Source organism: Macaca nemestrina, chromosome 2 (genome assembly GCF_043159975.1).
Source record: "Macaca nemestrina isolate mMacNem1 chromosome 2, mMacNem.hap1, whole genome shotgun sequence".
Lineage (NCBI taxonomy): Eukaryota > Metazoa > Chordata > Mammalia > Primates > Cercopithecidae > Macaca > Macaca nemestrina.
In genome coordinates, this window is record NC_092126.1 from 110,947,533 (window position 1) to 110,974,283 (window position 26,751).

At 48.9% G+C, this 26,751-nt stretch overlaps 1 protein-coding gene across 2 annotated transcripts; it reads right to left on the reverse strand.

The window, feature by feature from the left end:
* Window positions 1–9,453: 9,453 nt before the first annotated feature.
* LOC105480387 (chondroitin sulfate proteoglycan 5) lies at window positions 9,454–26,525 on the reverse strand. 2 transcript variants are annotated; one of them, XM_071091596.1, is made up of 5 exons: window positions 26,259–26,525; window positions 24,501–25,584; window positions 20,534–20,722; window positions 16,720–16,795; window positions 9,454–9,987 (listed from the first exon to the last, which is right to left on the reverse strand). In XM_071091596.1, the coding sequence occupies exons 1-5, from the start codon at window positions 26,353–26,355 to the stop codon at window positions 9,826–9,828; spliced, it is 1,608 nt and encodes a 535-aa protein (XP_070947697.1). In that variant the 5' UTR covers window positions 26,356–26,525; the 3' UTR covers window positions 9,454–9,825. The 2 variants fall into 2 exon arrangements, with proteins under 2 accessions (XP_070947697.1, XP_070947696.1); XM_071091595.1 differs by having other exon boundaries at window positions 16,639–16,795.
* Between the last annotated feature and the right edge of the window lie 226 nt (window positions 26,526–26,751).

Genomic DNA, 26,751 nt, shown 5'->3' on the forward strand with positions numbered 1-26,751 from the left:
TGCGCCCAGCCGAGATATTTTTTTAAAAATGTTTTATTAGGTAGTGCAGGTCAGGCATGGTGGCTTACACCTGTAAACCCAGCACTGTGGGAGGGCAAGGCGGGCAGATCGTTTGAGGTCAGGAGTTGGAGACCAGCCTGAGCAACTGGTGAAACCCTGTCTCTGCGAAAAAAAATTACAAAAACTAGCTGGGCATGGTGGCACGCATCTGAGGTCCCGGCTTCTCAGGAGGCTGAGGCGGGAGGATCACTTGAGCATGGGAGGTCAAGCCTGCAGTGAGCCAAGATTGTGTCAACACTTTTTTTTTTTTTTTTTTTGAGATGGAGTCTCGCTCTGTCACCCAGGCTGGAGTGCAGTGGCGCGATCTTGGCTCACTGCAACCTCCACCTCCTGGGTTCAAGCAATTATCGTGCCTCACCCTCCTGAGTAACTGGGATTACAGATGCCCCTGACCATGCCCAGCTAATGTTTGTATTTTTAGTAGAGACTGGGTTTTGCCATCTTGGCCAGGCTGGCTTTGAACTCCTGACCTCAGGTGATCTGCCTGCCTGGGCCTCCGCACTCAGCTACTCAATATATTTTAGAAGGCTGACATAATGTTGATACCAAACATCCAACAAAGATAGGCAGGTTATAGGCCAATCTAACTCATTAACATATGTGCAAATACTAAAAATACACATTGGCAAATTTGGTCTAATAATAATTTGAAAGGTTAATGCATTTGACCAAGTTACGTTTATTCCAAAATTACAAGATTGGTTTAACATTTGAAAAATCGATGTAATTTTCTGTATTAAGCAAATAAGTTAGGAAAATTACATGATTATCCTAATAGACGTGGAAAAGCTTTTGATAAAATTTAACATCCATTAAAATTAAAACTCTTCAAGACTATGAATAGAAGAGAACTTTAATGTGATAAAGGGTAGCTGCAAAAAAGCTTACAGCAGGCAGTCTTGATGAAATATTGAAGGCTTTTTTTCCCTTTGAGACTAGCAATGATATGAGGATGTCTGCTCTCACCATATGTATTCTTACGGTACTGAAAGGTCCTGTCTAGTGTGATATCCAAGAAACAGAATTAAAATGTGTAAGGATTGTAAAGGAAGAAACAAAGCTATTACTTTTTTTTTTTTTTTTTTTGAGACGGAGTCTCGCTGTGTCTCCAGGCTGGAGTGCAGTGGCGTGATCTCGGCTCACTGCAAGCTCCGCCTCCCGGGTTCACGCCATTCTCCCGCCTCAGCCTCCCAAGTAGCTGGGACTACAGGCGCCCGCCACCACGCCCTGCTAGTTTTTTGTATTTTTAGTAGAGACGGGGTTTCACCATGTTAGCCAGGATGGTCTCCATCTCCTGACCTCGTGATCCGCCCGCCTCGGCCTCCCAAAGTGCTGGGATTACAGGCTTGAGCCACCGCGCCCGGCCCAAAGCTATTACTATATGTAGATTACATGATTTTATACATAGAAAATCCCAATGCACTGTGGGAGGCAGAAGCGGGAGGATTGCTTGAACTAAGCAGTTCGAGACCAGCCTGATAACATAGCAAGATCTCGTCTCTACTAAAAACCAAAAAATGTAGCTGGGCATGGTGGCGGGCACCTGTAGTTCCACCTACTCAGGAGGCTAAGGTGAGGGAATCACTTGACCTCAGGAGATCAAGGCTGTAGTGAGCTGTGATTGCACCACTGCACTCCAGCCTGAGCAAAAGAGCAAGACCCTGTCTCAAAAAAAAGGAGAAGAAAAGAAAATCCAAAAGGATGTATGGATCAATTATTATAAGGGTATTTAGCAAGGTTGCTAAATACCAAATCAATACTAAAAAATAATTGAGCTTCTTTACAAAAAGCAGTATGTATGTTTCAACACAAGAGGCAATATATAACTAAAAAATTAAAAACTAAAAAGTTGGCTGGCAGCAGTGGCTCACACCTGTAATCTCACCACTTTGGGAGGTTGAGGCAGGAGGATGGCTTAAGACCAGGAGTTCCATTTACAGTGTTATTTGTGCGTCACTGTAGTCCACCCTGGTTGATAGAGTGAGATCCTATCTGTAAAAAAATAATAATTAAATTAAAAAAAAAAAAACAAATCAGCCAGGCTCAGTGGCTCATGCCTGTAATCCCAGCACTTTGGGAAGCCAAGGTGGGCAGATCACCTGAGGTCAGGAGTTCGAGAGCAGCCTGGCTAACACGGTGAAACCTCATCTCTACTAAAAATACAAAAATTAGCTGGACATGGTCGTGGGTACCTGTAATCCCAGCTACTTGGCAGGCTAGGAAAGAGGATCACTTGAACCCGGGAGGCAGAGGTTGCAGTGAGTCGAGATCAAGCCACTGCACTCCAGCCTGGGCGACAGAGCGAGACTCCGTCTCAGGAAAAAAAAAAAAAAAAAAAAAAAAAAAAATATATATATATATATATATATATATATAGAATAGTTTCTACTGTAGACTTTATCCCTGACTTACTGTAATCTAGATACATTGTATGTGTATACACACACACACACACACACACACACACACACACACTTTCTCTGATGAGTGGAATCTTCATCATTCATTGTTGCTTAACTATATAATATACCTTATCAATTTCTTACACAAATCGAAACCACTATGTGAATTTAAGAACATAAATTTTTCTTCCCAAAATTATAGCTTGTGTTGCTATGGTCATTTTTCTATAGAATAGATAACTTAAAAAGAGTGAGAAAACAAATTCCACGGATCCCAAAGAAAGATCATTTCCATCACCATTGGTCCCACTAATGCTGCTTTTCAACCCTGTTTTCTACAAACTGGGGCTACAAAGGGAGGCTAGAATAACTTGTCCTAACTTTGGGACTCAAGACAAATGTTTTAATTTTTTAAGCATGTTTTTACATGTTGAGAGAAATTGAAATTTACAGATTAAGAAAAAGATAACCTAAAAGAAAGATGGACTCAAGAGTTAAGCAGGTGCTGCCGGGCGCGGTGGCTCAGGCCTGTAATCCCAGCACTTTGGGAGGCCGAGACGGGCGGATCACGAGGTCAGGAAATCGAGACCATCCTGGCTAACACGGTGAAACCCCGTCTCTACTAAAAAATACAAAAAACTAGCCAGGCGAGGTGGCGGGCGCCTGTAGTCCCAGCTACTGGGGAGGCTGAGGCAGGAGAATGGCGTAAACCCAGGAGGAGGAGCTTGCAGTGAGCTGAGATCCGGCCACTGCACTCCAGCCTGGGCGACAGAGCGAGACTCCGTCTCAAAAAAAAAAAAAAAGAGTTAAGCAGGTGCTTCACAAAAGCAGAAATCCAGATTGCTAATAAACATGTTAAAAGCTGTGCAGCCCGGGTGCAGTAGCTCACACCTGTAATCCCAGCACACTGGGAGGCTGACGCGGAAGGATTGCTTGAGCCCAAGAGTTTGAGACCAACTTGAGCAACATAGGGAGACCCCCATCTCTATGAAAAATTAGAAAATCAGCCAGGTGTGGTGGCACATAAACCTGTAGTCCCAGCTACTTGAGAGGCTAAGGTGGGAAAAGCCTGACCTCAGGAGGTTGAGGTCGCAGTGAGCCATGATTGCACCACTGCACTCCAGCCTGTGCAACAGAGCAACACCCTGTATCGAAAAAAAAAGCTGTGCAATGTCATTAATAATTAGAGAATGCGAATTAAAATCACTATTACTTGCCACTACATTTTAGCCAATAAGAATCTCTAAAATTGACAAGTATAAAACTATCAAGCACTGCTGTGGATGTGGAGCAAAGGCAATCCAGTGTTGGTGGGAGTATACAACCACTTTTTTTTTGAGACAGAGTCACACAGGCTGGAGTGCAGTGGCATGATCTCAGCTCACTGCAACCTCCATCTCCTGGGTTCAAGAGATTCTTCTGCCTCAACCTCCCAAGTAGCTGGGATTATAGGTGTGTGCCACCACGCCCAGTTAACTTTTCTATTTTTAGTAGAGACAAGGGTTTTACCATGTTGGCCAGGGTGGTTTTGAACTCCTGACCTCAAATGATCCTCCTGGCTTGGTCTCCCAAAGTGCTGGGATTACAGTCATGAACCACCGCGCCCGGCCTGATACAACCACTTTTAACTATGATCTTGTAAAGTCAAGATAAGTTAAATTCCATCCTAGCAATTCTGCTTCTAGGTATGTGCTCCAGAATTGCGTGCACATGGGTACCTGGAGGTGAATCCTTCTGATCGCCACATTCTTCTTCTGGTTTTGATAAACCATTGGCCAGAGTGTTACTTAGTCTGGCTGGCCATCTGAGTCCTTAGGGTAACTCTGCAATCTTGTTCCTATGTACTTTGTGTCATATTACGGTTATACACTCAGGAGACAGTATTATTTCCAAGCTTGCTTTAGAGGAGTTCCTCACACTTTCCCCAAAGCTGCTTGTATGCCTGCAATGAGCTGTTGGGCTGAGGAAAGCGCCTCTGCTGTAGCACCCAGCAAGGGTGGTATTCGCATGCTCCCTGCTCCTGGACCAGTGAAGCTGCCTCTGTTCCCCTGCTGGTACCCGCCCTTTCCCTTGGGCCTGGAGAACCCTGAATGAATTTCATGACACTGAGAAATACGCTTCACAAGGCAAAGTTTTTGGTCCGTTTTATTCATTGCTATATCCCTGATGCCTAGCTAGTCCTAGGAAAAGGCAAAGATTCTATAGATGAAGAGCCTTAGGTTCAGAAAGCACATGGCTCCTGAACAGAGAGAACTTCTAGCTCCGAGTTCAGTGTTTAGTGCTGCTTTCTGGAGCACAGATGAGCCTTTTCATCAGGATAAATTATCTGAGAAAGGACAAGGTCCCCAGAGAACTCTTGCCAGGCCTATGGATCACAGTCGTCAAGAAGCACAAACACTCTGGCAGGAAAGAGGACAGACGCAGATGGAAATCAATATACCCTGTTCTAACACTTCAGCCCCTTCTTTGGGTCCAAGACTCTTGGCAACATCCAGTAACTCTATTCCATAGGCCTCCGCCATCTCCTGCTCCCCTTCTGATCTGGGCTTTCCTATCCCTCTTGCATTGTGCTGGGTAGGTGAGACAGAGCCAAGGGCTTTGACACATATTTCATAACACTCTTGCAGCAGAAACAAAACAGAGCACAACACTAAGAAAACCTTCTGTCTGCTGAGATCTAGAATTTACAAAGCACTTTTTTTTTTTTTTTTTTGGAGACGGAGTCTCACTCTGTCGCCCAGGCTGGAGTGCAGTGGCACAATCTCGGCTCACTGCAACCTCTGCCTCCCAGGTTCAAGCAATTCTGTCTCAGCCTCCCGAGTGCTTTTTTTTGAGACGGAGTTTCCCTTTTTTAGCCCAGGCTGGAGTGCAATGGGGCGATCTCGGCTCACTGCAACCTCCACCTCCTGGATTTAAGTGATTCTCCGGCCTCAGTCTCCCGAGTAGCTCGGATTACAGGCATCTGCCACAATGCTTGGCTAATTTTATATTTTTTCTTAGTAGAGACGGGGTTTCACCACGTTGGCCAGGCTGGTCTTGAACTCCTGACCTCAGGTGATCTGCCCGCCTCGGCCTCCCAAAGTGCTGGGATTACAGACATGAGCCACTACGCCCGGCCTACAAAGTACTTTTACATCCAGTCCCTCTTGATTGGGCCTAATTGTGAAAGGATCCAGAGGTACCTATCCACGAAAGACAGGTTCCCTAGTTAACAGAGTCCAGAAAGGCCCAAGCAGAACCAACGAGCTGAAAGTGGGTCAGAGATGTGGTTAGGAACCCATGACACACGTCCCAATATGCAGCCCTATGCTACAGCAAAGAGCAGACTGAGCTCATGGCGCCAGCTAAACACCATCTGGGCAAGGGACCCAAGATGAAAACAGAGGACTTCTGTTGTTAGTAAATGGGAGACTAGGTAAATTGTACCAACTCTTGCACTAGGAGCCAAAACATTTGAAAAGCATCAAAGAGCTAACAAGATACTAAAGAATTACTAGGCTAACATCCCAGAGAGGACACGAATCCAGACAGGTGAGCCCAGCATTTGGGCCACTTGGGCCTGGAGGCAACTGCCCATTTAGCAGAGGCAATGGAGAGAATGGGTTGTGTTTCTGAAAGTTTTGTAGGGCTGGGCAGGGGGAGCTGGAGTACGGGGCCTACCAAAGGTGGAATACTGGTAAACCACTGCCTGTTTTGAGGTGTGACCTGAGAGGATTATACCCTAGGGTTAAGGATAAACCAGAAGCAAACCAGCCCTTGCATAGTCTGACAGGTCTGTGGCTTGGTTTCAGTGGCTTAGAAAATATCCAACCTTGAATCTGGATTACTGTGACCCCAGAATTCTAGTGCTCCTGGGTACTTGACAGAAGCAAATAAAATTCCTCTCTAGAGGCAGAAATTGTCCTAGGCTTCAAAATATTTTAATGAACAGGTTTTCAAATACAATGTCCAGCACAAAGTAAAAAATGAGGCACACGTGAACACACATCGGGGGAACCAGCAGAAATTAGGTGACAGGAACACACAAGGATTCCAGTTATTGGAATGATCACAGAGTGAACACAGGCAAAATGTTCAAGAAAACTCCAATCGCTGGTAAGTCTGGCTATTTGAAATCTTCACTCTCTAATCCATCCCCATACTACAATCCCCATCCTCAATCTGCCTTACCCACTGTCTCCAGAGTTGTCTTTAAACAAAACAAATCTGACTATCCCTCAGCTCTGTGCTTAAATGGCATTCAGGGCTGTTGGTAATCTGTCCTAAACTGCCCTTTTCAGCTTCATCATACAATCTCTTCATATAGACTACTTTCCTGGGTATTCCACCTTTGCCTTCAATGTCCTCGTCTCCTATTTTATCCTGAAAAATGCCTCCTTATCCTTCAAAGTCCAATTTAAACCTCCTCTCTTTGAAGCCTTTCTGAAATATATATATGTGTGTGTGTATATATATATTATATATATATATATTTTGTTTGTTTGTTTGTTTTTGAAATGGAGTCTCGCTCTGTCGCCCAGGCTGGAGTGCAGTGGCCGGATCTCAGCTCACTGCAAGTTCCGCCTCCTGAGTTTATGCCATTCTCCTGCCTCAGCCTCCCGAGTAGCTGGGACTACAGGCGCCTGCCACCTCGCCCGGCTAGTTTTTTGTATTTTTTAGTAGAGACAGGGTTTCACCGTGTTAGCCAGGATAGTCTCGATCTCCTAACCTCCTGATCTGCCCATCTCGGCCTCCCAAAGTGCTGAGATTACAGGCTTGAGCCACTGCGCCCGGCCTTTTTTTTTTTTTTTTTTTTTGAGACGGAGTCTTGCTCTGTCACCCAGACTGAAGTGCAGTGGCACCATCTCAGTTCACTTCAAACTTTGTCCTCTGAGTTCAAGCAATTCTCCTACCTCAGCCTCCCAAGTAGCTGTGATTTCAGGTGCCCGCCACCACGCTCAGCTAATTTTTGCATTTTTAGTAGAGATGGGGTTTCATCATATTGGCCAGGCTGGGCTCGAACTCCTGACCTCAGGTGATCCTCCCCCCTTGGCCTCCCAAAGTGCTGGGATTACAGGCATGAGCCATCCCGCCCGGCCCTTTCTGAAATCTTAACTCCAACTCTCATAGCTTTTTACACACTGACACAGTATTCTAATTATTTGTACTGACACACTGTTATAATTGTTTGTTTATGTCTGTTTCTCAAGCCGACTATTAACTTGTTGAGGTTTGGATCTATTTTATTCATTTAGTATTCCTAGCATCTAGCATAGTGCTGGCTCAGAGTAAGTGCTTAATAAACATTTTAATTTTTAGAGGTAGGGTCTCAGCTGTGTTGCCCAGGTTGGAGTGCAATAGCTATTCACAGGCTTAATCCCATTAATGATCACCACGAGAGTTTTGACCTTTTCTGCTTCTGATCTGGGCTGGTTTGCCCCTCCTTAGGCAACCTGGTGGTCCCATGCTCCCAGGGGACACCACATTGTTACCAAACTTAGTGTGGACACCGGATCATCAGAGTGCACTATAGCCCAGAATTCCTGGACTCAATTGATCCTCCTGTCTCAGGCTCCTGAGTAGCTGGGACTATATGTGTGTGCCATGCTGCCCAGCTTACTAAACATTTATGAAAGAATGAAAGTGTATATGTATTTTTTGAGACAGAGACTCACTCTGTCACCCAGGCTGGAGTGCAGTGGCATGATCTTGGCTCACTGCAGCCTCCGCATCCCAGGTTCAAGTGATTCTCCTGCCTCAGCCCCCCGAGTAGCTGGGACTACAGGCATGCGCCACCACGCCCAGCTAATTTTTGTATTTTTAGTAGAGACGGGGTTTCACCATGTTGGCCAGGATGGTCTCGATCTCTTGACCTTGTGATCCACCCGCCTCGGCCTCCCAAAGTGCTGGGATTACAGTGGGCGAGAGCTACTGCGCCCAGCCAGAGTATTCTTAATAATAGGTGATACAGACTGTTACAGGCTGAACTGTGTTCCCCCAAAATCCATACGTTGAAGCCCCAATTTCCACTGTGACTATATTTGGAGACAGGGCTTTTAATGGGCTAAGATTAAAAAGCTGATAAAGGAGGGGCCCTAATCCAATAGGATTGGTGTCCTTGTAAGAACAGGAACTGACATCAAAGATCTTTCTCTTTCCACATGCATACAGAGAAAAAGCCGTGTGAGGATGCAATGAGAAGGCAGCTATTTGCAAGCCAGGAAGAGAGGCTTCATCAGAAACCAACCCTCTTGGGTTGATCTTGAACTTCCAGCCTCCAGCACCATGAGAAAATAAATTTGTGCTGTTTAAGCCACCCAGTCTGTGGTATTTTGTCATGATAGCCTAAGCAGACAAACACACAGAACATTTCTGATATTTCAAACATGTTTAAATATACATCTTTGCCAGCCTGGCCAACATGGTGAAACCCTGTCTCTTCTAAAAATACAAAAATTAGCCAGGCCTGGTGGCACACACCTGTAGTCCCAGCTACTTGGGAGGCTGAGGCATGAGAATCACTTGAACCCAGGAGGTGGAGGTTGCACTGAGCCGAGATCACGCCACTGCACTCCAGCTTGGGCAACAGAGTGAGACTCTGTCTCAAAAAATAAACAAACAAATAAATAAATATAAATAAATATACATCCTTGGCCAGGTGCGGTGGTTCACACCTGTAATTCCAGCACTTTGGGAGGCTGAGGTGAAAGATTGCTTGAGCCCAGGAGTTTGAGACCAGCCTGGGCAACATAGTGAGACCCTGCCTTTCCAAAAAAATGATGTATAAATTAGCCAGGTGTGTTGTCATGCACCTGTAGTCCCAGCTACTCCGAAGGCTGAGGTGGGAGGATCACTTGAGCTGGGGAGGTAAAGCCGCCATGAGCCTTGCACTCCAGCCTGGGCGACAGAGCAAGATTCCACCTCAAAATAAATAAATAGATAAACAAACATCTTCAGTGGAGGTAACTCAACTCAAACTTAAAGGAGTGGACACAATGACTAAGAAAATGAATAACTTTTTAAAAAGTTTTATTTCAAGAACTTTGTTTTTTTACTGGTATTTCAAAAAAAGGTGGGTCAAAGTACAAAAAAAAGTCAGTTGAATAACAGCACAGGTTTAGAAATCACAGCAGCAGAAGCAATGTACAGACAGCACAGACAAAACAACCCAATGTATGCAATTTTGTTCAGTTTCTTTGCTTATTTTAAGTATTTTTTTTTTTTGCCTCCTGTACAAAATACATCAAAGCATGCCATGAGATCAGAAAAAGAAGAGTTTAACAAATGGTTACAAGAAATAGACTCTGTACAAGAGGAGATAATGTTTCTTTCCCCTACCCCCCCCCCCCCCCACCAGCCCCGCTTCCTCTCTTCTTGCTCTGTTTTAGGTTAAATTATTCTGAAGACAGTTCACATCCAAGTCAGCCTGGTCACCTTTGCCACCCTCAAGTTTGGGCGACATGGAGTTCTGGATGTTAAATGACTCCTCCTCTTTCAGGCAGGATTTGAGAGCCTCCTGGATTTTGTGGGGAGCACTAGGATCATCCTGGAAGAGCGAAAAAGTTGGGGTGGGGGGAGACAATGCATACAGCAATCAAATAATAATATCAGGTTTTTCTATCTGGCTGAAGGAAGCATCACTGAAACAAGGAAAAAGCTCCAAGACTTGAATTAACTAAAAGGAACCAAAAAGTAACTCATTAGCAGCAACTTTTTAGGAAAGTCATCCTTAAAAGCAATGGCCAGGCAGAGAGGAAAACTTGACAGTAATCAGCTTACAAATACCTTTAATTTGGGCCATGTCCAAGGTTTTCTCTTGAACAGAGATCGGGAAGAAAGAGTCCCTTGGCCCAGGTGCCTCTATAGCCTCATGTGTTGATGAGCTCTGCGTGGCCTGCTGAGCCCAGCCTTCCTCTGGCCTTCCATCCTGTTGAGTTTTGCTTTCACAAAGATGTCTTGGTCAGGGAACATGTCTCATCAGTGTATAGAGTGGGGTATGCATAGGACTGGTAAAGTGCAGAACTGCTCCTGGCTATGCTAGGGGCCTCTCTCCCCACAGTAAGAGCATGTCCTCTGAGTAGAGGTCAAAGATGTGTCAGTCTCTCATTGTCACAAGTGAACCTGCCAAAAGGATGTCCTCAATCCAAGCCCGAATGAACCTGGCTGCCTCAATGGCTTGCCACACTCTGCATCACATGATATTTGCACTGCTGATTCTAATGTAATAATCCATGTATATTGCCTACAGCCCTGTGACAAGCTCTCTCTGACAAACTCCTGAACCTGAGATGAATTTGCATTTTATGTATATATGTATGTATGTATTTATTTATTTTTGAGATGGAGTCTCGCTGTGTCACCCAGGCCAGAATACAGTAGTGTGATCTTGGCTGACTGCAATCTTGAACCTCTTGGGTTCAAGGGATTCTCGTGCCTCAGTCTCCCCAGAACCTGGGATTATAGGCGCTCGCGACCACGCCTGGCTAACTTGTATTTTTAGTAGAGATGGGGTTTCACCATGTTGGCCAGGCTGGTCTCAAACTCCTAGCCTCAAGTGATCCACCCACCTCGGCCTCCCGAAGTGCTGGGATGACAGGTGTGAGCCACCACACCAGCCTGAATTTGCCTTTTAAAGGTTCTCAGGAAGCCCACACTAGCACAAAGTCCTCCAGGTCTGCATTCTGCACATTCAGAGAACTTCTGTGGCAACTCTTGCTTTACTAATTTCCTTTAGGACCACCTAAGGGGAATATACCTAGTACAATTCAGTGGGCTTCAGTTCTTTCTCTGGTGCCCCAAACAGCTGTTGTAAGTGCTTGGAACTCTGCTGATGGAAGAGGGTGTGTAACCACTAAGGCAGATTCATGGATGGCAAGAAGGTAGAGAGTGTCCTAATCTGACCAGCTAGCTAAGGCCATTCTTGCTTCAACTACTACCAAAATTTAAGATTACCTTAAGGACCAGGATCATGCTTAAGGACCAGGGTGTTCTCCACAGAAGTCTGGTGAGTCCTCGTCTGTGCTGCCTGCTACTGAGTTTGACCCATAACAGCACTAGGTTATGGGAGTGATGAGTTGGAAAGAAAGTAGGGAGAGACCCCAGGCTTTCCATGGTGCTTGTACACACAGGACACCGGGGAGTCCACGAGTTCTGTGCGTATGGAAATCACTGCCAGTTGCCCAATGGCCACAGCCTCACTCAGTGCTTCTCCAGAGGCCAATATTAAGGAGGACAATTTAGTAGAGTTTCAAAGACTTCACACATGATTTGTAGACAGGGGAACACATGTTTCTTGTCCCAATGAGACAAGAACAAGACAATGAACTTCACAGAGTACTGAGGCATACATGAGGCAAGGCAGCTGCACATAGCACGTGTAGCCAGTTGAACGGTCAATCACTGCTTAGAATCAGAAAACACTGTGCAGCGACATAAATGTCCATCTGCTGAGACAGAAAGATCTCCATGATACACTGATTGAAAAAAAGTAAGGGGTAGAACATATGTATAGCAAAATCTCATTTATGTTTCAAAAATATAGATATAGGTGTGTGTTTGTGTGTATATATATACACACACGTGTGTACTTTATGGAGAGGGAAGTGGGGGTGACGTAGAGCTGCACTTTTTTATTTCATGTACTTCTGTACTGTTTGGGGGAAACCATGGGCATGAAAGCTTGAGAGCTGAGCTAACACTATCATTATGTAGGATGGACTTTGAATCACACTGAAATCTGAAACAGGACAAGAGGACCTATACTCACTTCTCCTCTTAAAAGGATACAACTTGCTTTTATGTCTTTCAAGATAACCTCTCACCCTCAACTCCTCCATCACATATTCTTTGGGGGCGTACAGGGGCACAGAAACATTCTCATAATGTGAAGAAAAGTAGACTAAGAGACTCCTCACAGACCCAGGTCTCAGAGCTCTGATGCCATGAAGGTGAGCTCCCAGATTAAACCTGACCCCTCAAGGGCTCATGAGGTCCAGATTAGAAAACTGCCTTCTGAGCCAAGGCATGGAAGAAGCATATCACAAAAGCAAGAGATATGCAAACAGCGCTATTAGACAAGCTGAATCCCTCCAACAAACACAACAGGCAAAGGAATGTCTACACCAAGATGGGGCTCTCCTAACCCAGGTGTTTGCTCTAGAACTTGATCCTATTAAGCCAAGGGTAGCTGAATTCCACAGCAGGTCCAACTGCCTTTGACTTAACAGAAGTACCTCATCACAAGGGAGCTGGATCAACATCTGGCATAAGTTTCTAGGAACCACTGTGGACTCACTGCTCCCAGCCTTCAACCCCAGCAATATGGACACCCTTCAACCCAGGGGTCATGTGGGTTCAGGTCTGGACCCCACTGGTCAGAGGCAAACGTCTATTGGAAGAGGGTGGGCAGTCAGTGCTTTAACAAATACATGCAAGAGGAGAGTCTGGGAAGTGAGAGTTAAATAGGAAAAAACAAACAAACAAACAAAAGCACAGGGGCATCAATGGAGAAACCCTAGTAATAAACCGAAATCCTGGAAGGTCTGTCAAATCTTAGTGCAACCCAAGTTACCCCCATGGTCTCCACAGCACCGTTGTGGGGACCACCAGGGCAGCCCAGTGTTGGGGCAGCTGCCCTGAGTTTCTGGTGGCTTCATTCACGCAGTGTGCCTGGAGCGCGGGCAGCTTCCTACACTCTCTGTGCCTCCTGACATACCCTTCAAGGCTGGTTGTTCAGCTACACAAGACACTTACACAGACTCAGCCTAAGGCTGGCCAGCTACAGAGCCGCACATCAGCCTGAGGGCAGAGAGGAGTGGAGGAGGGAAGTAGGTGCCACTGGTACAGATACCAGCCACTGACCCTTCCCTGTCACAGGCCCAAAGCCCCAGACTTTTTTGTTTGCAATCTTTTCAGAGTGTGGCTAGTAGAGGTGATTGAAACAGTGTAGGAAATTGACCTGCTCAACCTATTTTGCTTATATAAAAGAAATAACGCCTCCATGAAAATAAATAAAACTCTCCAAAATTTTAGAGAACACCAATGCCAGCAAGGAGTTTGGGGGTGGGGAGAGAGGGGTGGGGAGAGGCCACAAGGCAGGCTGGACTCCAGTGCCCCCTCGTCTCTCCTCCCGGCTCATCTGGAGGATTTCTCACTCTCCCCGGCTGCTGGCACCCCTTGGAGGCAGTCAGTGTGGCGGCTGTAGCAGTGAGCAGGGCTTCACTTCATAAACAAGTGGCAACAGTGTTCATCAGCAATGCCCACAAGATCTTGAATATGACTAAGTTTGACCTTTGGGTGAGGTGGAGAGAATTAGAGATGAAGGTAGAAAATCCACCAGTACATTTCCTGCTGGATAGGAGAGTCACCTCTCTGCTTTCAGAGAGGAGAGGATGATGTCCCCTTGGGCACAAGCTGACAGAAAGACACCAGCCTCAATCTCCTTGGAGTCTGGGTATTTGGTTAAAAAAAAAAAGGGGGGGCCGGGCGCGGTGGCTCAAGCCTGTAATCCCAGCACTTTGGGAGGCCGAGACGGGCGGATCATGAGGTTAGGAGATCGAGACCATCCTGGCTAACACGGTGAAACCCCGTCTCTACTAAAAAATACAAAAAATCTAGCTGGGCGAGGTGGCGGGCACCTGTAGTCCCAGCTACTTAGGAGGCTGAGGCAGGAGAATGGTGTAAACCCGGGAGACGGAACTTGCAGTGAGCCAAGATTGGTCACTGCACTCCAGCCTGGGCGACAGAGCGAGACTCCATCTCAAAAAAAAAAAAAAAAAAAAAGAAGGCATCAGCCTCAAGATCTAAGAGGAGCCAGGAGAGAACCAGAGCCAGATCTTGCTGCTTCCTAACGGATAGCTTGAGTGCTGCCTTGGCCACCCCATCACCCCGTCTCAGGCATAGCCCACCATGGCCGACACCCTCACCCGCCCCGTAGCTGACCCCCAAGCCTCATGCTAGATCACCACTGCCTGTGGCCAACCACCCACTGTGGCCGACCACCACCCTTCTGTGGCTGACCACCCCCTGCTCTGCTGTTTTCAAGGCTTGCCATCTTCTGAACTAAGGGTCAGTGGCAGTGTTCAGGTACAAAAACCTCACTTTCCACAAAGCTGGATCAGCCAAGAACAAGAAACATTTGCACTGGCTGTGTAGCCAAGCCCTCCAAGAGGAGCTCTTTCTTTTCCCCCTCTGGGAAGAGGAAAGGTGTCTGAAGCTATGGTACCAGAAACACAAGGGTCAGAAACTTTCCTAAGGACGCTTGCACTCTGTCAAGCGGAGTGGGAGGACTCTGTCCAACCGTGGACAGTGAACATGCTGACTACAGGAGCTCCCGCCGTGGCAGACCTGCTGCCATCTGCAGGATGGCAGATTGGCCAGTGGAACCGAGAGCCCCCGTAGCAGGCCATCACTCACTAGTATTCAGCAAGTGCTGACTGTGTGCATGTTACTGAAGAGGGCGGGGTAATGTGCTCACCGAGAAGAGTGAGCGAGACTCTGTCCTGCCCTCAGGGTGCCTACATCTCTGTGGGTTGATGAACATGGCGACCAATCTTACAGTTTATAAGACATAGTGTTTCCTTGGTTATAATGTTCATCTTGACCTTACTTGTTGTATCTTGGTACATACCAAGTGAAATAATCTGTTCTTTTTCTACCCTTTACATCAAAGTCTTTAAAAAATTATCCTAAGTTTACCTCTTTTACTTCATATTTAAATTCACCCATTTACTTCTCCTGTACCAGGCCAAGATTTCCTATTCTGGGGTTTTGTGAATGAGGCCACACATTTACTCTTATTCTCTCTTCCTCCTTCTGGGGCTGCAATTTCCCCATCTATAAAAGGAAAAAGGACAGTCATGGTAGCTCACACCTGTAATCCTAACACTTTGGGAGGCTGCGGCAGGAGGATCACTTGAGCCCAGGAGTTTGAGACCAGCCTGGGCAACATGGCAAAACCCCATCTTTACAAAAGTTAAAATAATGAGCCAGGTGTGGTGGCACATACCTGTAGTCCTAGCGACTCAGGAGGCTGAGGCAGGGGTATCACTTGAGCCCAGGAGTCTAGGTCTGCACTGTGTAATGTGGTAGCATTAACTACCTTTTAAGAGCTCTGCAGCTGCAAGTGGCTAGTGGCTGTTGTAGTAGACAGAGCAGATATAGAATACTTGTATTTCACAGAAAGTTCCACTGGACAGTATTGGTCTAGATTGCTGAGGCCCCTGTGAGGTCTGACACTCTATGGTCCATGATTTCTAAGAACGTCTTCTAAATTTCTTCTTAAACTCCATTGCTTCAGTCTGCAGTCTCAGTTTAGCTTGTTTATCTGTGTAATAATCTGTGTAAAAATGCATTTATCTTGAAGTATAGAACCTGCATTATATAGAGAATTCTAGGATTTGGATGTGGCACGATTTGGGATTTGGATGGTTTCTGCCTTGTTTTCGAAATTCTCTCTAGTATTTTACTGGTCTAATCCAGGCAATACACTAGGCCACAGTCTTTAGAAAATGGTCTATTGGGATCTTTTATTGGATTTCAACTGATATTTATAAGCCCATCCTCCTAAGAACAGGATTATTCCTAGACTTAAGGCTCTGCCAGTGTTTGGTTTTCAGGCCTTGGCCCTAACCAGCTGTGTATAACCCTGCCAGTTCTTAGGGTCTTCAAATAGCAGCAAGGACACAGAACTCTTTCCACCCATCCCAAAGAGCAACCATCATTTGCTTCACTGACCATCATGAAATTCCTCAGCAGTGAAAGCAGAGCCTTTCTCCTTGATATGGAAAATAAGACAATAATCAGACTTCTAAAGCATAGATGAAGCAAAAAGTCATGAGTAATCCTAGAAAAAGATCTTCTCAGCCAGGCAGGTGGCTCACGCCTACAATCCGAGCACTTTAGGAGGCTGAGGCACGAAGACCACTTGAGGCCAGGAGTTCGAGACCAGCCTGGGCAACACAGTGAGACCTCATCTCTATAAAAATTTTAAAAAGAAAAAGACCTTTTCTATTTAAAATTCTGCTTGTCAAATAAGTGATCCATCATCAAGTGCTTATTCCCACCTTTGCTGCCCAACCCAGTTGCCCTAGGCTGACCTCCAGAGCTCTCTGGGGATTTCATACTTTGAAATAGACACCAGACATGGGCTAGGAGCCAAAGCATGCATAAGAGAAGAGATGTGAAGAAAACAAGTTACCTGACAGATAACGTTATCATAGTGAGCCAAGGCACGGGCATGGGGGGAGGAGGTACGGGGAGTGTTGCAAAGTTTCCTTACATTTGGGTGAGAGCCCTCGGCAATGGTGGAGAGGGAGAAGTTATCATTGTGGAGTTCAGCTGGGGTCCGGAATTTGCTGATTAAGAGAGAAGAGTGAAGGAAAAATGTAAGTGAAATAATCACGACAAAACATGACAATGTCTCAGCTTCTGGATCAAATACTGTATTTCGGCCGGGCGTGGTGGCTCAACGCCTGTAATCCTAGCACTTTGGGAGGCTATGGCAGGCAGATCACTTGAGGTCAGGAGTCAGATTAGCTTGGTGAACATGGTGAAACCCCATCTCTACTAAAAATACAAAAATTAGCTGGGTGTGGTGGCATGCACCTGTAATCCCAGCTACCTGGGAGGCTGAAGCAGGAGAATCATTTGAACCCGGGAGGCGGAGGTTGCAGTGAGCCGAGATCGTGCCACTGCACTCCAGCCAGGCCAACAGAGTGAGACTCCATCTCAAAGAACAAACAAACAAAAAAACCAAATACTGTATTTCTTTCTTTTTTTTTTTTTGAGACGGAGTCTTGCTCTGCCGCCCAGGCTGGAGTGCAGTGGCCGGATCTCAGCTCACTGCAAGCTCCGCCTCCCGGGTTCACGCCATTCTCCTGCCTCAGCCTCCCGAGTAGCTGGGATTACAGGCGCCCGCCACCTCGCCCGGCTAGTTTTTTGTATTTTTTAGTAGAGACGGGGTTTCACCGTGTCAGCCAGGATGGTCTCGATCTCCTGACCTCGTGATCCGCCCGTCTCGGCCTCCCAAAGTGCTGGGATTACAGGCTTGAGCCACCGCGCCTGGCCTCCTGTATTTCTTTCTTTATTAAAAAAAGTATTTTAAATTTTATTGGTAAGTGCAGAACTGTGCCTAGTGCTGGTTATCGGTTTTTAAAGCCTTTTCTTTTCTTTTCTTTTTGAGACAGGGTCTCACTCTGTTGCCCAGGCTTGAGTGCAGTGGCACAATCACAGCTCACTGTGCCTTGACCTCCTGGGTTCAAGTGATCCTCCCACCTCAGCCTCCCAAGTAGCTGGGACTACAGGTGCATGCCACCATGCCCAGGTAATTTTTGTAGAGATGGGGTTTTACCATGTTGCCCAGGCTGATCTTGAACTCCTGAGCTCAAGCAATCTGCCTGCCTCAGCCTCCCAAAGTGTTAGGATTACAGGTGTGAGCCACTGTGCCCGGCCAAATACTGTGTTTTATCAAATGCCACGGATTATCTTTTTTTTAAATTTTACTTTAAGTTCCGGGATATAAGTGCAGAACATGTCGGTTTGTTATATAGGTATACGTGTGTCATGGTAGTTGGCTGCACCCATCAACCCATCATCTAGGTTTTAAGCCCCACGTGCATTGGCTGTTTGTCCTAATGCTCTCCCTCCCCTCTCCTGGATTATCTTAAAACAAAATTTTTTTTTTTTGTAAAGATGAGGTCTTGCTATGTTGCTCAGGCTGGACTCAAATCCTTGGGTTCAGGTGGTACTCCTGCTTTGGCCTCCCAAAGTCTTGGGATTACAGGCATGAGTCATAGCATCTAGCCAAATGCCATGGACTGTAATAAGATGCACCATTATTTGATGTACCATTAAGAAAAAATAAAAACACTTCCACCACTTAAACCATCATCCAATACTTTCTTACACCTTAGAGGTTTTTTTTGTTTTTGTTTTTGTTTTTTTGAGACAGAGTCTTGCTCTGTTGCCCAGGCTGGAGTGCAGTGGCACAATCTCGGCTCACTGCAGCCTCCACCTCCTGGGTTCAAGCATTATCTGGCTCAGCCTCCCGAGTAGCTGGGACTACAGGCGCCCATCACCACACCCAGCTAATTTTTGTATTTTTAGTAGAGACGGGGTTTCACCATCTTGGCCAGGCTGGTCTTGAACACCTGACCTTGTGATCCACCCGTCGTGATCCACCTGCCTCGGCCTCCCAAAGTGCTGGGATTATAGGCGTGAGCCACCATGCCCAACTGAGCTTTTCTTATATACTTGAAGTAGTTCTTTTAGACTTTAGATAAGGGACTGACAACAATATGAACAGCTAGGAACCCATTTGTGCATGCCGGGGAATTACCACTACATCGTAACTACCATGTGGCCAACAGTGATCATAAGATGCCAGTGGCTGGGCACAGTGGTGCATGCCTGTAGTCACAGCTATTTGGGAGGCTGAGGTGGAAGGATCACTTGAGCCCAGGAGTTCAAGACCACCCTAGGTAACATAGTGAGACCCTGTCTCAATTAAAAAAAAAAAAAGATGCCAGTGATTGTAAGACACAATCCAATTTCAGAGATGTTAATATGTGGGGGAAAAAAGGTATATTTTAGAATAAATAAATTATGGCAGTATCTGCAGTGCACCAGGTGCATGTCACACCATCAAAGCAGTAACCAGGCTTGGGAAAGAAAGAAGGCATGTGGAGAAACAAGAGGGCCATGCTCTGTGAAAAACACAGGGCTGGCTAGAAGAGGAGGCCCTAGAATAGTGTCCTGCACCTGGCTTCAGCTCTTGCTTCTTCACTGCCCTGGCTGTTGTTCCTTTCTCTCCTCCATCCTCATCAGCAACTGCCGTGATTGAAGCAGTCCCATCTCCTGTCCCCTGGATACCCCTGCTCACCCACCCCCTTGGTGTAGGCGTGAGGAGCCAGGGGTCCAGGACTGTGTCTTTCTGGAGTGATCACGTGCGTAGATGCAGCCCGCCTCAGTGCACAGGCACAATGGAGAGGCCCTACCAGCCCCGCGGCGGTTAGCTGAAAGGCTGCAGAGAGCTGCTGGCATCTGTATATTGTGTGAGTCTACCCAACAAAGGAGCAACAGATGGTGTTTTGTCCTTTTCCCAGGACCCAGGGAAAGTCCTTCAGTCATATTCTCTAGAGGAAGTCTCAGGTCAAGGGGAGGGGGATTAATGGGGCAACAGGTTGAAAGGGAAGTGGGAGCAGTTCTGCATAAATTGTTTCTGGGGTCCCAAGGAAGCTGAACTCCAATCTCCCTTTTGTGACTCCTGTGACACTTCCAAAAGGTTTTCTAACTTTGCTTAGTGATAGAAGTAATTCTCTCTTAGCGTATAAGGTCACATCCTAGTGTTCAAGGCACGGGCTTAAAGGCAAACACATGTTGATTCTCACATGCACACAATAGTCACTGCTTTGCTAAGGGAAGAGCTGAAATAAGATTCTACATCCCATATGGCCCTTAAAATCCACAGTAGAGGAAGTTAAACCTAGTTCTCCCCACATATTCTTTTCAGGAGAGGTAAAGAGGATTTCCTTAAGTTCCTTGCACTTCCGATTGGACACAGGCTTGACTAGCTTTCAAAAACCAATGCAGTATGGTGCTCAACAAACACTTTCTCCTCAGCATTCACCGAAGAGGAGATGGTTTTGGATGACAGATGTGAAAGAGATGGAGTTCCTCCACACAGAATTGTGAATGACATCTCGCACTGGCTGCTGGCTGTCACAGTCCAGGGAAGAAGGGGCTATCAGGAGGGTGGACAGACTGAGTAACTTACTTGGGGGCTAGAGGAGGAGTAGCTACATGCTGGTTGCCTTTTTAAAGCAGGCTCTCAGATGCCTAGGGCAGGGGTTTGGGAAAGCTGCTGGACAGCGGCAGTGTGCCACAGGGGCTTCACCTCTGCTGCAGCTCCAGCACATTTTGTGTGGGAACAGACGAGCCTGGGTGAATCTTTAGCACCAACAAAACAGCTGGGAATGGAGCACAGGTGCCAGAAACCCTCAGGACAAAGTCCCTGGATCAGTTGGAGGGGTATAGCAGGGTCGGGGGCCTCCCACACCCTGACCTGGGTGGACGGGTGAGTGACACAGACTCACTTGGTCCTACGCAGCTTGGTGTTCTCCGTCTTGAGAAGGTAGAGCTTCTTGGCGAAGAACACCGTCATCATGAAGAGCAGGAGCAGGACGAGGGCAGCTGAGCCCACGGCCACGCACATCACCTGGAAGTCGGTGATGATGGACTCGCAGCGCATCCCCTTGTGCCAGATGTAGTCCTGTGTGTTGCACCTGCAGCAGTGACATTGAGAAACCGTAGCGATGGAGCAGGCAGCCACGGCCACAGCAAGGGCCTGGGCCCTCACCCCAACACCTATCTCCACAGCCTGTTCCTAAGGCCAACTAGAGCAACTGCAATGCTCCGAATCTGCACAGACCTCAGAGCTGGTGTGATCGCCCCCACCTTCACAACTATTCTATGAAGTGGGCCAGGGAGCTCTGAGGTCTGTGATATAAATGAGGTAACCGAGGAGTAGAGAAACCGAGTGAACTGGTCAAAGTTCTCTGACTGCTAAGTGACTGAGGAGGGAAGGGAATCCTGGTCTTCTGCTGTGCAGCCTCAATGAAGACACCAACAGGATCCTCTCAGGCCTCTCCCTGCCCTTGGCTCTGGGTGAAAGAAAGATGAAAAACAAGAGGAATAAGAGCTACAACTACAAAGTCCCAGGACCTGCCCTGCACATGCAAACCTATCTTGCTGCTTTGTAGTCCCACCTAGTTCACGTGGCTAAGAAGACACCGAAAAATAAGGAAGTGACAGACAAGGACAAACAGAAAGATGGATGTAGATCCTTCTATCTCTGCAGCCCCCCAAGTTCTGCCCCTAAAGCTCCCTATTCTAGTACTATGAGAACTGTCATGCAAGCACAGTGAGAATCAACCCTCTGGGTGGGTTTTAGTCTTTTTGTTGAGTGACTTTCTCCTGCCCTTGGGGACATTCCCAGGCTCCAACTCTTCCAATGACATTGCTGTTTCCATGGGAACGAGGCTGCTTCAAAGAGGAAAGATGTGGAAGGATACAGAGGCAGGCAAAAGAGGGAGGACATGAACCTCAGGGTGAATGACAGACAAGAGAAAAGGGTCCAGAAATGGGGAAATTATGCACCAGAGAACTGGCTACTCCACATCTAGAATAGGGTGGGGAGACATGGCTAGCAAGAAATTCTTTGTTTTCCAACTGAGCCTCTGCCGTCATGGAGGGCTATCTGTTTGAGGTTGCCAGGGAATGCAGACCCCTCTAAGCGGGGCCCTCTACTCCAGTGTTCTAGAGAAGTTCCGCCACAGCTCTGCTCATTTCCCTGCAGTGGGTCAGGGTGACAGAGACAAAGGCACACTGCAGTCTGCAACCAACGGCTCAGCAGTCTCCTGTGAGTGGAATGCAAAAATAGTTTTCAAGCCGTGGCCAGGCCTGGGTGTACACAGCCAGGGGAGGAATCTGGTAGGAAGGCCCGAATGTGATCCTGGGATGGAAGCTAAGCAAGGGGAACTGGAGTGGACACGTGGAGAAGCCCTTGCGAGGCAGTGAGAGGCTGGTAGACCCATGCTGGCAGAGCCATGTAGCTTAGTGAGGAAGACAATCTTATTCTTCTACTTGGGAATTTTCCGAGAGTTCCAGGAGATTCTGGGAATTTTTACAGCTCTCTAGAGCTGTAAAATTTCATACTATTATGAGGAGTTCACTTTGAAGGTGAAAATTCCAGGCCTCCAATAGGATGAAAGATGATGATTTTGCAAAGAGGTTGCACAACCCCCAGGCTACATCACTATAGTCCCCCAAACTGAAGTTTGAGGAGCAAAATCACAGGGTTTCCTCATATTTCTGGTAGCCCTTAATCAATGGGCAAGTTAGTTTATTGCCATATTTTCTTTTTTAAAATAAAACTGCTACAATTTCTTAATCACAGTACCTCCTTTTGGCAGTGGCTGGGCAACTCCAAGAACTGTGTGGTCACATCCTATGAGTGACCCTAAAGTCATGACCATTTATAAAAAAGAACTTCGGCCAGGCGCAGTGGCTCACGCCTGTAATCCCAGCACTTTGGGAGGCTGAGGTGGGCAGATCACGAGGTCAGGAGATTGAAACCATCCTGGCTAACACAGTGAAACCCCGTTTCTACTACAAATACAAAACATTAGCCGGGTGTGGTGGCGGGCACCTGTAGTCCCAGCTACTCAGGCGGCTGAGGCAGGAGAATGGTGTGAACCTGGGAGGCGGAGATTACAGTGAGTCGAGATTGTGCCACTGCACTCCAGCCTGGGCGACAGAGCAAGACTTCATCTCAAAACAAACAAACAAAAAAGAACTTCATAGAAAGAAACTGGAACTCAAGTTACAATGCCAAGGACAAAATGCTCATTGCTTTCTATATGTTATTCTCTGATCACTACATCAGGACTTAAGGAACTTGAATTCTTCATATACCTGCAGAACGAACAAGAACAAGAAGGATGGAGAATGACACTTGAAAAAGAGATACCCTGGCCGGGCATGGTGGCTCACGCCTGTAATCCTAGCACTTTGAGAAGTTGAGGTGGGCGGATCACTTGAGGTCAGGAGTTTGAGACCAGCCTGGCCAATATGGTGAAACGCTGTCTCTACTAAAAATAAAAAGAGACAGTCAGATGACAGAAGTGCTCCACTTAGGACTAATGGAGACAACCCTCAAAGGAGTCTGAGGGCTCTACTCCACTTCTACAGCCAGTAAAGGATGGAGACAAGCAAACCACCTGATCACCCCAACCTGGGATTCTTCTGGAATCAGGCTGCAAGCTCTGCAGCAAGTTAAATACCTCACTGTGAGGGCAGTTCCCAAGAGTGAGGTGAGTAGGGTAATTACTGATGAGCTGCAGACAATGCCCTTAGGGAAACTAAACTCTGAGTCTTTAAAAGGATTATGGATATGATATCCCAAGGTAGACAAACATCAAAGTAGAGAGAAAAAAGCCACCTCCCAAAGTCAAGAAACACCCCTCCATCTGCAATACGAAGACCCTTAGCTTGATTTTACCTGTGTGAGTGGCTGCATTTTGGGGTCTGTTTCCAAGAAGGTCCTTCCTTTTGAGTTTGCATGCCTACATCCCTTCTGAGGAACTGGCCCCTCCTCCCTCTGTGCACAAGGCACAGAGCAGTGTTCAGCAGCTGTCTTTATCCCACAGAGTAGGTTTATGGGCCTACCCCTCTCACCAGTACCGCCAGAACTCTCTCCAGCAAACACTCCTCAACCCAGCCCTCTTTCCAAAAGTCTTAAAGAAGTCCCTTCATTTTGCCTTTTTCTTTTTTTTTTTTTTTTTGAGACAGAGTTTCGCTCCTGTTACCCAGGCTGGAGTGCAATGGTGCGATCTCGGCTCACCACAACCTCCACCTCCCAGGTTCAAGCAATTCTCCTGCCTCAGCCTCCCGAGTAGCTGGGATTACAGGCGCCCACCACCACATCCGGCTAAATTTTTTATGGTTTTTTTTTTTTTGATACGGAGTCTCGCTCTGTCGCCCAGGCTGGAGTGCAGTGGCACAATCTCCGCTCACTGCAAGCTCCGCCTCCTGGGTTCACACCATTCTCCCTCAGCCTCCCTAGTAGCTGGGACTACAGGCGCCCGCCACCACGCCCGGCTAATTTTTGCATTTTTAGTAGGGTTTCACGTGTTAGCCAGGATGGTCTCGATCTCCTGACCTCAAGTGATCTGCCCACCTTGGCCTCCCAAAGTGCTGGGATTACAGACGTGAGCCACGGCGTCCAGCCTCATTTTGCCCTTGTAACTGAGGGTTTGGGTAAGGACACAACGCACAGAGGAAAGACAGAATCTTATTTCTGAGGAATCTCTCCTAGTGATAAGGTCACAGGAAGTGTATTTTACGAAGTAATTCTGTAGAAGCCTGAGTGAACATTTCTCCACCTGGGAATCCTACGACTGTACAACCTCTTGCAAGCTGTGCCTGTCACACTGCCCTCTGTTGAGTCGGCCTCACATACACACTTCAGTGTCCCTATGCACCTGCCTGCCATGCCCTTACCTGCAGAAGGCCCCTATGTTCTCCACCAGGTAGCACTGGCCGCCATTGTGACAGTAACTTGGGAAGAGGTCGCACACTGACCGGCAGGAGCCGTTATGCCGCACAAAGCCACTGCGGCACTCAGTGCCATTTTCACTGGAGGCCAGGTCCCTGCCTGGCTCTCCTGGGCGGGGCCTGAGGGCGATGCTGCTGCCGGGGACCGACCCCAGAGTGTGCTGTGGAGGGACAGCATGCCATCGACTGTTGGGCTGGCCTGTCCCGGGCCCCAGACCGGGCTTCCCAGTGGGCACTAGAAGCTCATTTTCATCTTCTAGGTCTCCACCTCCTACTGCATCTTTGTCATCCTCCTCCTCCTCCTCCTCTTCATCCAAGTCATCGTAAAAGGATGTGGTGGGGTAGAAATCAGATTCATCAAAGGGGGTGAAATCATCGTATAAGTCAAGCAGGCTCCAGGAAGGGGTCTCTCCCTCAGTATCAGGGTGGTTCTCTGAGGTTCCTGGTGACCCTGGGAAGCTCCCCAGGTCTGCGCCACGACCCTCACCATCCAATCCTTGGAAGTAGTCGATGTCAATGATATCTGATGCCGGTTGGGGCTCCAGGGTGCCCTGAAAGGGGTAAGTCGGCTCTGGCCCTTGAGGGTCGGGTGTGCTGCCCCCCAGGTTCAGCCAAACCTCCAAGGGGCTCTCCTTGGGGAGTTCAGAAGCTGGGCTCAGGTTGTCGCCAGGGGTGGGGGAGGGTGGCCCGCTGGCTTCTGTAGCCTCAGGAATGGCAGGGGGCATGACTGACTGCCCGAGGACCTCGTGGGGAGCCTGGAGCGTAGCTGGAAGGGCCTGGGCATCGCCACTACCCGCCTCTGAGGTCACTCCTCCCAGGCCTGGGTTGTCAGCCTCCAGCCAGGCGGTGCCGGTCGCCTGCAGCACCTCCTCTGGCCCGGCCAGCTCGCCGCCAGGCGCGGTCCACGACGCCTCATCTTCCCCAGCCGCTGGTGGGCCGGCTTCTTCCCGCGTGTCGTTGGCACGCGGCTCCCACGCCGGCCTGCCCTTCACCAGCTCTTCGGCCTCGACCGCGCTGCCCGCCTCACGCGCTGCGGGCGGGAGGGCGAGGGGCGGGGCGTCAGGGCGGCGCGCTGGGGAGCCCTGGAGCCCGGGCCCGACCCAGCCAGGTCCGCTTGCCTAGACCCGGTCAACCCAGACCCCGCCACCCGCAGACCCCACCGCCCCAGTGTGACCCCATTCACCCGGCACCTCTAAGCCCCGTCCCGGAGTCTGCCCCCAAGCCCAGGATCACAGCCCGCCCAACGGCTCGCGGCTCGGGTCCCGCCGGACCTGCCCTGCCGTCTGAGGAGCCGGGCCAGGGCGGCCCCCAGCTCGGCCCACCCAGAAGTCTCACCCTTGGGAACCCACCCTGAGCCGCGTCCACAGGCTCGCTCCTTCAGCTCCAGGTTCCGCCCTGAAGTCTCACCCTCAGGCCCCGCCCCAGCCCCGCCCCCGGCCCCGCCCCCAGCCCGCACATTGGCCCGCGCTCTTGGGTCCCGGCTACCCCCACCCGGGTCGGCCTCCACCCGGGTCGGCCTCCATCCCGGTCGGCCTTCCCCGGACCCCTACCACCTCCTGGGACCCTTCCGCCGCCCGGCCGTGGCTAGGCGGTGCCCCGCCCCCTTGCCACAGCTCACGGCTCCACCTGTCCCTGCAGCCAGCGGGACCCCTGCCCTGGGTGGGGCGCGAGGGCCGCGGGGGTCCCGGGCGCAGTCATACCTACCCGGCACGGCCCCAGAGGCCAGGACCAGCGCGGCCCCCAGAAGCAGCAGCAGTGGCGGCGGCCCCCGGCCCGGGCCCCCGCCCCCGGCTCGCCCCATGGCGCGGCGCCCCGACCGCTGTCCGCGGTCCGCCCGGCTGGCTGCGCCCTCGGCTCGCCCGGCCGCCGCGCCTCCCGCCCGTTCTGCGGACGCCTCAGCCCACGATGGGCAGCGCGAGGAGCCGCATGCCGCCGCCGCCGTCCGCCGCTGTCCCCGGCGCGCCGCGCCTCCCCGCCTCCCGCGCCGCCGCTGCCGCCGCTGCGCTCAGCGCCGCCCTCACCCCGCCCGCCGCGCCGGCCCCGCCGCACGTAGCGCTGACGCCGGCCCCTCGGTCCGCCTGCCAGGGGAACAGACAGACCCCTCGCTGGGGACTAGGAGACACATGGACTGGGAGCGCGGGGCAAGCGTACTTGCGCGGCGCGGCAAGCGGCGTTAGGCGACAGGTGCACGGGCGGG

What these genes read in the sequence shown, in the direction of transcription:
- LOC105480387 (XM_071091595.1), bottom strand. Translation starts at nt 26,355, where the DNA reads ATGGGGCGAGCCGGGGGCGGGGGCCCGGGCCGGGGGCCGCCGCCACTG. An exon ending in GGCCTCTGGGGCCGTGCCGG is followed by an intron (nt 25,585 to 26,258) that starts GTAGGTATGACT and finishes TCCCGCCCGCAG; the next exon opens with CGCGTGAGGCGGGCAGCGCG. An exon ending in AACATAGGGGCCTTCTGCAG is followed by an intron (nt 20,723 to 24,500) that starts GTAAGGGCATGG and finishes TCACTGCTGCAG; the next exon opens with GTGCAACACACAGGACTACA.